This window comes from Crinia signifera, chromosome 6 (assembly GCF_055691185.1).
Source record: "Crinia signifera chromosome 6, ASM5569118v1, whole genome shotgun sequence".
NCBI lineage: Eukaryota > Metazoa > Chordata > Amphibia > Anura > Myobatrachidae > Crinia > Crinia signifera.
Window position 1 is genome coordinate 179,303,703 of NC_139222.1, and position 12,863 is coordinate 179,316,565.

Below are 12,863 nucleotides of genomic sequence, written 5' to 3' on the forward strand. Positions count from 1 at the left end.
GAGTCACAGGCACATCCCACTATACACTGATCTTTGCTCCTACTTGTTACAAAATTTAAAGACACAGAAATGTTTTTTTTTATTTTGTTAACGCAGAATATTTCTACTTGAGGGATCATGCAAACATATTTTAAGTAACATTCTACATTTTGATTTACAAGTTTTTAAATGGTTGCTGCTCCCAACTAACTATGGGCCTGATTTTGAGGAGGCAGCAAAGAGCAAGAAACTGTGTACCTGGACAAACCATGGGCCTGATTCGGACCTGTAAACCAGGTAAACGCCGCCTGCCAGACCCCCGGCCTCCCCCCCCACCGCCTGAATCCACTCACTAGCATGTGAGGGGATGTGGTGTACCCTTACACATCCACTCGCATGCGGCCGCACGGGAGAAAAATCACTTCATGGTCACCATCAAGTTATTATCGCTAATAAAAGTCAGTCTAGACCAGGCACGTCCAAACTGTGGCTCTCCAGCTGTTGTGAAACTACACATCCCAGCATGCTTTGCCATAGTTTTAGGATTCCCTAATAGCAAAACTGTGGCAAGGCTTGATGGGACTTGTAGATTCACAACAGCTGGAGGGCCATAGTTTGGACATGCATGGTCTAGACCAGTGGTAGCCAACTCCAGTCCTCGAGAGCTACCAACAGTTAACCTTTTCCAAACAACCTAGCTGCTGCACAGGTGCACTACACTACTGACTTACACATTTTAAAAGAGCCACAGGTGGAGCTAATTACTTCACTTGTGATTCTGTGAGGAAACATTAACTGTTGGTAGCTCTCAAGGACTGGAGTTGGCTATCTCAGGTCTGGACCATACTTGCCTATCTGACCCTCTCCATGAGGGAGAAAATGCTCTGCTCCTGGACTTTCCTGTTAATGTATGATTGCCATCATCTGTAGAGAGCTAGGTAATTGATAAGAAAGGTGTTTCACCACAGGTAAAGGTAATCGTACATTACCAGGGAAGTCCAGGAACAGAAAATTTTCTCCCTCATGGAGAGGGTTAGGTAGGAAAGTATGGTCTAGAGCAGGGCTGGGCAACACCGGCCCTCCAGATGTTGATGAACTACACATACCAGCATGCCTTGGATCAGTTTCAGCATGGCTACATAGCAAAACTAATGCAAAGCATCCTGGAATGTGTAGTTCATTAACATCTGGAGGGTCGGTGTTTCCCAGCCCTGGTCTAGAGTCTAGACTGACTTTTATTATGGCTGGAGAATTTGGGGCAGGCGCTGACATTAGCCACCCGCCCCAAGCAGGCAACGACACTTCTGTGTTCTCAGGGGTACGCCCAGCATTTCTACGGGCGTGCCCTGCTTCCACCCTCATGCCTGCCCCTCAATGAATGAAGGCGTTCGCTCTGGGGGTTTTCACATGAAAACCCCAACAATCGGCCGTGGAGTGAATTTTTGGTTCCACCAGATAGATTGAACAGATAAATCTTTAGGTGTATACCCAGCTTAACAGTGCAGGTTAGAAGGTGCCCATACACAGTGCGATGATTGCATGTGTTTTGAACTTTTTAGTTCAAAACGCATTGCATGTAGTACAAAGTACACCGTGTTCTCCTTGGCTTGCGATGGGATGTACTTTTTGTACTAGATCGCATCGCTTCTAATTCAAATCGCACACTGTTTTAGCGTATAACATGTGATTTGAACTAGATGTGTTGCATCAAGCACACATAGCACCGTGTATGGGCACCTTAAGTGATATCTAGGCCTCAGCACAGGTGATTAAATTAAAATAGCTGAAGTACAAATTAAGCCCATAATTCAGGTTTGCTCGGTAAGATGCGAACATCACAGCCTGTAGCATGACAGTTAGAGGCTGATTGGCTGGTATGTTATCTCTGTCCACTTTATGGGAGAGATGTATTAATCCTTGAAAAGTGAAAAAATGGATGGTACTTCCTCATCTTTGCAGCCACCGCTTACGCTACAGAACTTACGTAGCATACGCGCACCACCCTGGATCCACGCCACCATCTATTACCTTTAGTGAAATTGTGGGGAGCCTGAAGCGTGGCACGCGAAGCGCGCCTGCGAGGGGTCGATGATGCTATTCTGAAACGGTTAACCTAACTGACATAAACGGTGGCCGCAAAGATGAGGAATTACCAAATGGATAGTAAGTAACCACCAACCAAACTGCTCCTAACTGTAATTGTACAAATGCAGGGTGTGGTGTGACAGTTAGGATCTGATTAGCTGGTGGTTTATCACTCTCTGTATTATCACTTTTCTCTCTCCAAAGTTTAGTACATAGACCTGTAATACTGGTACTCTCAGCTGCCATAGCCCAGCTCTGGGCAGAGCTAGGCTGGGCATACATACCTGCCATAAAAATAAAGATGCAAAAACAGCAAACCCCTGGACACAGCAGTAGGGTCCAGAAATCCCCTCAACCTGTAGCCCAATCTCATCCTCAAGTCAGTGATATTTGTGTGCCCGGACAGGAAAAAACACTGCAGGATATATTCCCTGGTAAATGCCTCTTGCAGCGCCCATCTCGTACTGACACTGGTTGCCTATCCCTTGGGACATTCCTCTTACAGCAACTCTAATACTGGCACCTGTTGCCTGTGATCCTCTGTTTGGCGGCGCGCACGGGCGGCCAATGTAATCCGGACAATGATTAAATGGGGTCCAGTACTTTTTGCGCTTAAATAGACCTGAAACATGAATGTTTAGCTCCCTCAGACACCTTGACACTCATCTTGTGTGAGCATCAGTTACTTTTTTTTTTTGGAGTGACAATCCTAACACAGAATCACTGGCTTCACAAGCAGGCAAGAGACATTCTGAGTAAGGGGCATATACACAGTTCAATTTTGCCTCAACTTTACTTACATCTTTGACTAATACCGATGCAAGGCTCCGCAAGGTCAGACTTGCCTACCCTCTCAGAATTGCCCGGAAAATCGGGTCCGCCTCCGGCCCCCTCAGAAGGTGGGCAAGTCTCCCGCTTGCCGGACAGAGCCCCCGCACCCCCTTCCCCGCTGACTCTATTACTGCAAATTACGGGTCAGCAGGGAGGGGGCGGGGTTAAAATGATGCAGTAGCGGCATTTTGAGTAACTTAAGCCCCGCCCCCTCTCCGTGGTCCGCGAATTACAGAGGGATGTCACCCTTGTCCCCGCCCCCTCTGACAGGTTGCCTCTTCGGGCTTTTCCTGGAGAGGTGAAATTAAAAGTAAGCAAGTATGCGCAAGTTTGGTATTGCAAGTTAGAAACAGAGCAGATTGTTTAGGAAGTATGGCCCCTGCCCACCCCCCCTTTTGGCATGGCAAGTGTGTATGCACTTGCCAAAGCTGGCACTCGCCGGGTTTCTGTTCCCACTGATATTGGCTGATGTGGGGATCGCTCCGTATGTATGTCCCTTTAGGCCATGTACACATCTAAATGATTGGCACACTTGCAGATGGTTAGGGTGATTTTACTTTGCCTGAACCGAAACAGATTGAGATTGTCCCTACAGATTAAGGCAGGCTACCGCATTCTTAATAACGGCATATGCTGTAACATATGCCGTTATTAACGCAAGGGACAGCTCTTGCGATAAGAGCTGTCCCTTGCGATGCGGTGCCGGCACTGGACTTCTGCGCATGCGCAGACCCCGGCGCCGGCCGCAGGGCACGCTGGGAGGGATCCGTGACGGATCCTTCAAACAGTGCTGCGGTAAGAAGCCCATAGGCTTCTGCAGGGAATCGCCAGCTTTTGCTGGAGATTCCCTCCGCAGCGCTGGCACTGCGGAGGTGCCATATAGCATATGGAAATGCGTTAAAAACCCCGAAAACTGGGTTTTTACCGCATTTCTGCTTTATAGAATCTCCCCCTAAATAACTTCATGCACAATGGAGCTATATGTAGTTCCAGCCTTCATTAAAATACACACACATTATTGTTTGAGACAGTCAATAGATCGACACCAAAGGGTCGAAATGCAATGGCTGAGGGGACGAGGTGCACTTTAACCAACTGTGTCGACATTCGGGTAAAAAAAACGTCAAAAACCCCATGTCGACCTTTTGACTGTTGACCTAGACCACACCGACATAATGCTTGTATCAACCTAATGACCTGTCAACCTAATGACTGTCGACCAACTTGCTGTAGACCAAATGATCCCAACCCCCCTCGAGATGCTGGCAGGAGGTGTCTTCTTCCTTCAGACACCTCCTGCAGTCATTAGCTTATTTTCGCAAAATTCGCACAGCAGTTTCACCCTATGAAGCAACTGCTGTGCAAAAGTGTCCATCTCTGAAAAAGGCACATTAGAACATCCAAAAGCAGGAACATTCTAAATTATACTCCTCTTATAATAATAACAACAACAACATCATCATCAATATTAATATTATTTTTGTTTAAAAATAATAATAATAATAATACCTCTCATATATTTTCTACAAGCAAAACAATATATAAGCGATCAGCTTAAAAAATCTGAGTGCCCAATACAGGTACAACTGTTTCCAGAGGTAATAACCTTTAATCTTAGAATAAAATCAGGAGGCTGAAGTTAGCTTCTTCCAGCTGCTAGGTAACAGTGAAAGCTACATGCAGCAGCAGCAGCTAGTTCCTAGTAGAAGAGACTGCTGAACACAGTCCTCCTCCTCTCTGGGCCGGGGGAGAGCGAGCGAGGCCTGTGTTTGCTAGTCATGTAATGGGAGGAAGCCGGATGCTCCTATAAGAGAAGATATAAGTCACTGGATATATAGCAGCAGCCAGTCTCCTGCCGGCGCCCAGCAATGACCCTATGACAGGAAGTCAGTCACACATGACAGCAGAAAGCCGGCCGGGTAAGACAGACCCTCGCTTTGCTGCTGCAGTGCAGCCTCACTTTCACGTCTGTTTTTTAAGAAGTATTTTAACTCCCTCGTCGCTGGGAAAGCATCTCTTTAGGAGGAATCACTGGCAGCCTTCGTGTTCCATTTCCTGGTCTTTTTCACACATATCATATTTGTGTATGTACATGACAACAGAAGCTGCAGTAACTATGGGCCATCCATGAATCCTTTGTCATCAAGTTCATGATCTAGGTATCAGTTTTGATACATGACGTGTGATCTTTGAATTTAGCATTTACTGGTTTTTAATGTATATGAAACAAGCACACAGGCCGTAAAGAAATCACCCAATGGTTGTGCTGCATTGCTGGGAACACTGCTTGTACATCATGCAGCAAAGTCACCACGTTCATTTCACTTGGTTAAGGCAAATATCTGCACTATTTATCAGTACGAAGCAGAATATACTTCTACTTTTACTAAATTTCAGCTCGCTTTCACTTGTCAGCTGAGGTAAACTTCTCTTCCTCCAGCTCCCTACAATGGTTTCCGATGGTGACATTGATTTAGACATAGGTTTGCGTACTGCGATAAAGAAATACATACTTAGTCGCTGATGGTGCCGTCTGCAATGCAATCGCACTTATGAGCCCATTTAAGAAGTATAGCAAATACAGTGTGAACAGGATGGAATCTTACTGCCCAAGGTCACATTGTAGAAGCCCCACTCTATTACTTTGGTCTATCACTGATATATATACTGTAAGATACATTACACATTTGCGACTTCCCCAAGTGGGGAAGTTGCATATGATCTCCATTGAAGTGTCCGGCAGCTTCCCAGATGGCGAGATCGCAGTCCTTTTGCATACAGTGTATTGTATGTGTTCCCAGCCAAAGCTGCCGTATCCAGTAAATCTATGGTGCAGCCCTTGTGCATTGTATCGGAATCAGAGCAAAAACATGCAATTTCACATTTTTCATGTGATTTCCCGGCCCAATGCGAATGAAAAAGGGCCCAAATCACACGGTCTCCTTAAATTGTGGGAACAAAATGTAGCAAATACTACAGTATTGTTTATATCTATAAGATTGTCTCAAAGTATTTGATGCCACCTACAATTCCCTACCAATCGAATATGACCTGTACAAATTAAGGGAAGTCTATCTACTGATATAATCTCCTCAATTCATTATTTGGAAGTGTTTTTTTTTTTTCTTTTTTTTTTTTTTTTTTGAAAGGCTGCTGATCCACATTTCTGTTAGATGCATTCAGAGAATACATTGATCACTATAAATCATACTTGCCTATTGTCCCGGGACAATGAGGCTCACAAAATCTAGGTAACACTCCTGCCTCCACATTCACCTCCCCAGATAGGTGGGTAAGTCTCCTGCACCCTTATCCAACCATGTGTACCACCCACCACTGCCCACTTACAGAGCACAAGTGGGAGGTCATGCTGAATCGTGTCCTGGTAGCAACGCCCCTGCCATGCAATGCCTGTGTTCTCAAAACTGTTTTGTTTGGGTGGAGCCACAGTGATGCAATTGTGCTGCAAACCCCCCCCCCCCCTCACACACACACACACACACACACACAACTCCCTCAAAGTTGTCAAGTATGCTACAAATATTAATCATTATTGTGAACAGGAAAGAGTTAACTCTGTGGCATAAATCACTAGGCCATGCTAAACACACCAAAGAGGCAACATATGAATGTTTGACCTTCTTGTCCTATGCGTGTGTATCAATGCCTATTTCTGAATACATTTTGTCTGCCTGTTATTACCCAATCTACAGTTTTCTCCCATTGTAAAGCGCACATAATATGATGCGCTATAAAAAAAAACCTCTTAACCTTTTGAGTGATTTTGTCAAAATTGGTGTAAAAATTGCCAAGCAAACATTTGTATTCATCATAATGACCTGTAATGTTTACCTTATATAGGAAATTCAATCTTTTTTTAAATAACCGTTTTTATTTGAATTTATATAACAAATGTGAGCTACAGCATTTTTAGATGATATTTTCCACATCTCTCACAGAGATGTTGGCATGTTTATCTGATATTTTGCGCATCTCTCTTGTGCAGAGATGTTGGGACTCACAGGGTTAATAAATATATTGATTCCTATGATCACCTACATTCTTAATGTTTGTTATAAGTATGTGTACTTTAATGTATGCAAACGGTTAAACAATACACTTTTTTAAATATATTCATACGTAAATATAATTCTTGAAGATTATAATTGCATATTTCTTTGCTATACACATGAAAACACACAATAGAATAAGTCAGCTTAATACATAATTGTCACAAATCATATTCCTATTTTTCCTTCAGAGGCAGAACATGCAGTAAATAAAGTAATGGAAGAAACTTCAAAACCGCTATTTACTTTTGGCCTCATTGCTGATATCCAGTATGCCGACATAGAGGACAGATACAATTATATCAAGACAAGGATGAGATACTACAGGAACAGCATTTCTCTGCTTCAAAAAGCAACTGAAGAATGGTCATCGGAAGCGGTCACCCCTACATTCATCCTGCAGCTGGGTGACATCATAGATGGCTTTAATGCTCAGTATAAATCAACTGAGGCTTCGCTGACAAAAGTCCTGGCCGAGCTTGAAAAACTGAAACTCCCAGTCCACCATATTTGGGGAAATCATGAATTCTACAACTTCAGTAGGAAGCAACTGTTGGAGTCAAAACTGAATAGTATGCAACTCAAGGATACATTGACGACTTCTCTGGAAAACAGTGATCACCTGGAATCATTTTATGCTTATCATTTCAGTCCTTTTCCTAAGTTTCGATTACTCTTGATTGACTCGTTTGACTTCAGTGTCATTGGGAGAGATCCATCAAGCCACAAACATGTAAAGTCTTTAAAGCTTCTGAAGAAGAAGAATCCAAATGAGGATATGAACAATCCAGAAGGTATGTACAGCCCCTATGGAAACATTGGGAATACATGCAAAATAGCTACATTTAAAATGATCTGTATTGTACATCTGAAATAATTGTCTAAAGTAGGAGTCTTCAATCTTTAAAATGGTGTGGGCCACATTAAAAAATTCAACAAATCCTGAGGGCCACCTTGCTCTCACTTTCCTTTTCTCTCACCTCTACCTCGCTCCCACCTTCCATCTCTTGAACCTGTACCTTGCTCGCACCCTCAAAGTCTCACCCCTGCACCTCACTCTTGCTTTCCATTTCCCCTGTACCTTGCTCCAACACCTGTACCTTGCCCCAGCCTTCCATCTCTTATAGTATGTACACACAGTGAGATTCCCTTGCTATTTGACTTAAGATTCGATTGCTTTGCAATCTTTGCTGGATAAGATAGCTGAGATGAATGGCTTTGAAGACAACTTTTTATAGACAACTTTTTGTGAACCAACATCTAAGACTGTCCAAACTAGAGTAAAATGTTTACCCAACATGCCTTCTTCTCTCAAGGATCCCCATGGTTCCAAATGCCAACATATTCCGAATTTTAACAATTAGAATGTTGACATGAAGGGCCAAATGTAATAGGGTGAGAGTTTCAGAAAGTGAGAGATTTTGGGAGAGTTTTCCCATGTTTTTTAAAGCAGCAATCAATTACATGGCAAAATCAACCTGGTTTTGGAGTGTAATTGAATGCTCCTTTAAAAAAAGGTGGAAATCTCTCCCAAGATTTCTCACTTTCTGAAACTCTCACCCTATTACATTTGGCCCGAAGTTTGACTTGTAACATGCTGAAATACAGAAATGTCAATACAATATGGGCATGTTTATTGTGTTATTGTGCATGCTGACAGTCAAATTGTTTCAGCCTAAATGTAACTCTAATTCTAACTTTAGCAATGAACAGTGATTTCAACATTTTAACTGTCGATGCGCATAATGCCAATGAGCATGTTGACATGAGCATTTAGACATTTATTTCTGTATTTCGCCATTGCGCATGTAAATGTTGATGTCGACATTAAAGGTGCCCATACACTTGTCCGATTTGGGCTGAGAAATTGGCCAAAATCGGATGTGTTTGATGTCCCCTTTGGGTCCGATGCACGGTCCCTTGCTCATCCGATCTGCTGCCCGTCCATCCTCTGACTCCCCTCACAGCGGTGAAGGGAATGGGGACACTGCGTTACATTGCATGTGAAAGCCGATCCTGTGGCTGGGAAGGTACCAGGCGGCTCAGGGAGATCGGGTGGCCCATACAATGCTGCGGTACATCGCAGTAGTGTATGGGCACCTTTAGACTACTGATATTCTCTCAGGACACCACTACAAATTGTTCCAGTCCCTGTCCACTTGAAAACTGGTTGCAAATCAACAAATAGGAGATAAAGAGTAACCTCAATCGGCAATCAAGCCCTAGAAAAGGTTCAGAAAAGTGTATTTTTATGTGTTCAGTTTCATAACCACCTTGTTTTCTATTGTAGGACTCGATGAAGCGCAGTTTGTACTGTTTAATGGTGGAATAAGTACCACCCAATTAAACTGGATTAACAGTGTTCTGGAGTCTTCAGATAAAAGTGATGAAAAAGTGATGGTTGCAGGTATGTCATCCCATGGAGCACATTTGCTTCATAACAGCTTAGTGATAAACACATCACAGATCACCGTAATGTGCTTGAAGGCAATTTATTTTCCTATTGCATTTTGAGGAGCATTTAAACATTTGACTTTCGGAAATACTCTGCACATAACATTGTGGGATTTTGGGTCTGTCTATAAAGTGGATAAATAATAAGAGCTTTTATTTACATTAAAATCTTAATTAATGGTAATTGTGTCTTTTAGCTAGAAAATTCTACATGTTATGAAACTGCTTTGTCACTGACAATAAGGGAAAGATACCTTCTCTGATCATTAAATAAGATGGAGAAAGGTGGACTATAAAGTCAGATAATATATGCTTGAAGTAATAACTTCAAAAATCACCAATGTGTATACTGACATCTTGGGGGAAATGTACTAAGATGTGTATTCTACTTCACATGTGATGTTGCTATGGGCAACTAATCAGAATCTACTTCTTATTTATTTAGCACCCTCTAGATCAGGCATTCCCAACCACGGTCCTCAAGGCACACCAACAGTGCAGGTTTTAGTGATATCCAGGCTTGAGGACAGGTGACTTAATTAGTACCTGAGTGATTCTGATTAAACCACCTGTGCTGAAGCCTGGATATCACAAAAACCTGCACTGTTGGTGTGCCTTGAGGACCGTGGTTGGGATTGCCTGCTCTAGAAGATAGTAGACAGGATCTGATTGGTTGCCCATAGCAACATCACTTGTGAAGTAGATTTCCCCCATTGTTACTTATAATTCATAGGTTTACTTTAGCCCCTTCAGTGGCAATCCCAAGAAATTTCCGGGCTGTGCCTCAGTGCCCAGTCTGGAAAGCCCGGAAAATTCTCGGGATTGCCATTGTTTGGAGCCGACTCCCTCCCATCTACGGCGCTGCCTCCTCCCTCCTCCAAACCCCCCCCCCCCCTCCCCTCCGGGTTTCTTATTGAAGTCCCCGGTGCCGGCTTATGACAAGCCGGCTGCCGGGGACAGGTACGCGGCGTGGGGGGCGCAGGTCCGGTCAGCCGCTGATTGACAGTTCAGCGGCGCTGCCCGGACCCAGGGAGGTAGTGTTTTTTTTTTTTTAAGGGAGCGCTCCCCATAAAAAACTCGCCCAGTGGGGAGCGCTCCCAAAAAAAAAACCACCACTGAAGGGGATAAGCCAGTGGTTCCAAAACTTTTTTGGTTTAAGGCACCCTTTGGGTCTCCATGATTTCATCAAGGCACCCTTAAGCCAAAATAATTACTGAACCGTCCATTTTTTTAAGTATTTGGATCAAAATAATGCTTTTAGTATTTAGATCAGCTAAAAAATACTTAATTTGTTTGCAAAAATATTAAACATAAATTCAAGGAAAAATAATAAATTTTATACAGTTCCTGACTTCTCCAGCGGTACGACTTGCATCACCATACTTTAATATGGTGAGTGCAATGCATGAAGGGATGGAAAGTTCTGCTTTCTGCTTCTCCGTGTCGTTCAAATTTGCCAGAATCTGAACATCAGTGCAGAAAATGCATGCAAGCTAAAAGGTATTTCTGAGAGTAGCCCTATTTCCACAGGCAGTGCTCTATCAAACGGACGCGCTCCCTCAGCTTGCGCTCTATCCCACTGATGCTCTCCCTCACCCTACACTTTATCACACTGACCTAATCCCACACCATGCAGCATGAGCATTATCACACTGACGCTCTCACTCACTCTGTGGCCTGCGCTCTATTACACTGACGCGCCCCTAACCGTGTGGCCTGCGCTCTATCACACTGACATGCTCCCTCACCTTGCGGCATGTGCTCTATCACACTGATACACTCCCTCAACCCGCGGTCTGCACTCTATTACACTGATGCGCTCCCTCACTGTGTGGCCTGCGCTTTTCACACTGATGCTCTCCCTTACCCCTCAACCTGCGCTCTATCACACTGACTGGCTTCCTAAAACCTCCTCCCCTGCAGCCTAATCCCCATCTCACCTAGACCCTCTCTGCTACTGCTTAACTCTCTAAACCCAACCCAAACCCCCGACCTCCCCCCTCCCCCAGAAGCCTAACCCTCACCCACATATAACACACACATATCACTCTTACCATCAAAATAACAGTGACGTCTGGCTGGGTAGGCCAGGAAGTGCAGTATTCTCTCCTCCCACAGTTTGCATAAAGCAGCAGCTGGCAGCTGCCATATTCAACGCTAGCTCCGCCCCCTGGCGTCCCGTGAAGCTCCGCCCCCTGGCATCCCGTGAAGCTCCGCCCCATGTAGCCGAGGCCGTCCTTCCTTACCCAACCCTGTCGGGTGTTCCGGGGGCTGAGGGAGAAAGCTACTGGAGGTACTGACTGGCGTGGGGGCCCTGCTTTGGGCAAACTCAGATGAGTTGTGCCCCTGGACACCCCCTGTCATCGGACATGCAAGCCCCCCCCCCCTCCTGTCACCTGATAACAGCCCCCTGCCCTAGCTGACTACACACACTCGCTCACATCTGACCGCTCACCTGTCCTGAGTGCATCGATCCAGCCTGCCTGCACTGCACGCTGGCTGACTCGGACTACTCACAGTGCACCGTCGGCCACGGCTCCCCTGTGACAGCGATGCGGCACCCCAGGGAGCCGCGGCGCACAGTTTGGGAACCACTGGGTTAAGCAATGAAAAGTGTGTAGTGTAACACAGTAATAATAAAATATCAAATGTGAGTTGACCACTAAATTTAAGGCAGCAATCAGTTACAAAGCAAAACCAGTGATATCACCTTGATGATCTTTCCATATAGAGAGGGTTATTAAAATGATACTTGTGTATGAGAAGCATTTTTTGTAAATACCATTTCCTTTTTTACAGGCCATCTTCCAATCCACCCAGACTCCACTGACCTCATGTGCCTGACATGGAACTACAAGGAGGTCTTGGCTGTTCTACAGTCACACCCCTGCGTTGTGGCCTACTTCGCTGGCCATGACCACAATGGCGGCTACTGCCAGGACTCTTGCGGAATTCACCACTTGACACTTAATGGCATAATTGAAACCCCCCCAGATAGTCAGGCTTTCGGCACCATGTATATATATGAAGATAAAATGGTACTGAGGGGCACAGGTCTTGTTCCAAGCTTAACTTTATCCTATAGGAAAAGCTAGAAGTGAGTCCATATATTAAATGCATACTGTATGTATAGATCCTGTTTTCTCTTACATCCAACTTAAGGGATACCGTTTATCATGGGTGTTACAAAACTGCCCCTATGAGAGGCTACAACCGTAGTGCACATAACTTTGCATTCAAAGCTTGGGTCTTTAGGTGCAAACACATTGAACTTCACCGCCACACCGTGCAAAATTACTCAAGAGGCGTTCATTGACTTGTCCGAAATGAATCACACAACACTCTGGGACTGGAACTTGTCCTGCAATATACACCTGATGTACAGCATGGCCGCTGTTACCTGTACAAAAAAGAAGCATGGAGGTTGATTGGTATAACTACAGC

At 44.5% G+C, this 12,863-nt stretch overlaps 1 protein-coding gene across 3 annotated transcripts; it reads left to right on the forward strand.

Annotated features, from left to right (window-relative positions):
* The first annotated feature begins 99 nt into the window (after positions 1 to 99).
* Positions 100 to 12,551, forward strand: ADPRM (ADP-ribose/CDP-alcohol diphosphatase, manganese dependent). 3 transcript variants are annotated; one of them, XM_083148313.1, is made up of 4 exons: positions 100 to 276; positions 7,157 to 7,759; positions 9,256 to 9,372; positions 12,219 to 12,551. In XM_083148313.1, the coding sequence occupies exons 1-4, from the start codon at positions 192 to 194 to the stop codon at positions 12,512 to 12,514; spliced, it is 1,101 nt and encodes a 366-aa protein (XP_083004439.1). In that variant the 5' UTR covers positions 100 to 191; the 3' UTR covers positions 12,515 to 12,551. The 3 variants fall into 3 exon arrangements, with proteins under 3 accessions (XP_083004439.1, XP_083004440.1, XP_083004441.1); XM_083148314.1 differs by lacking the exon at positions 100 to 276 and adding an exon at positions 4,570 to 4,814; XM_083148315.1 differs by lacking the exon at positions 100 to 276 and adding an exon at positions 4,868 to 5,054.
* The last annotated feature ends 312 nt before the right edge of the window (positions 12,552 to 12,863 follow it).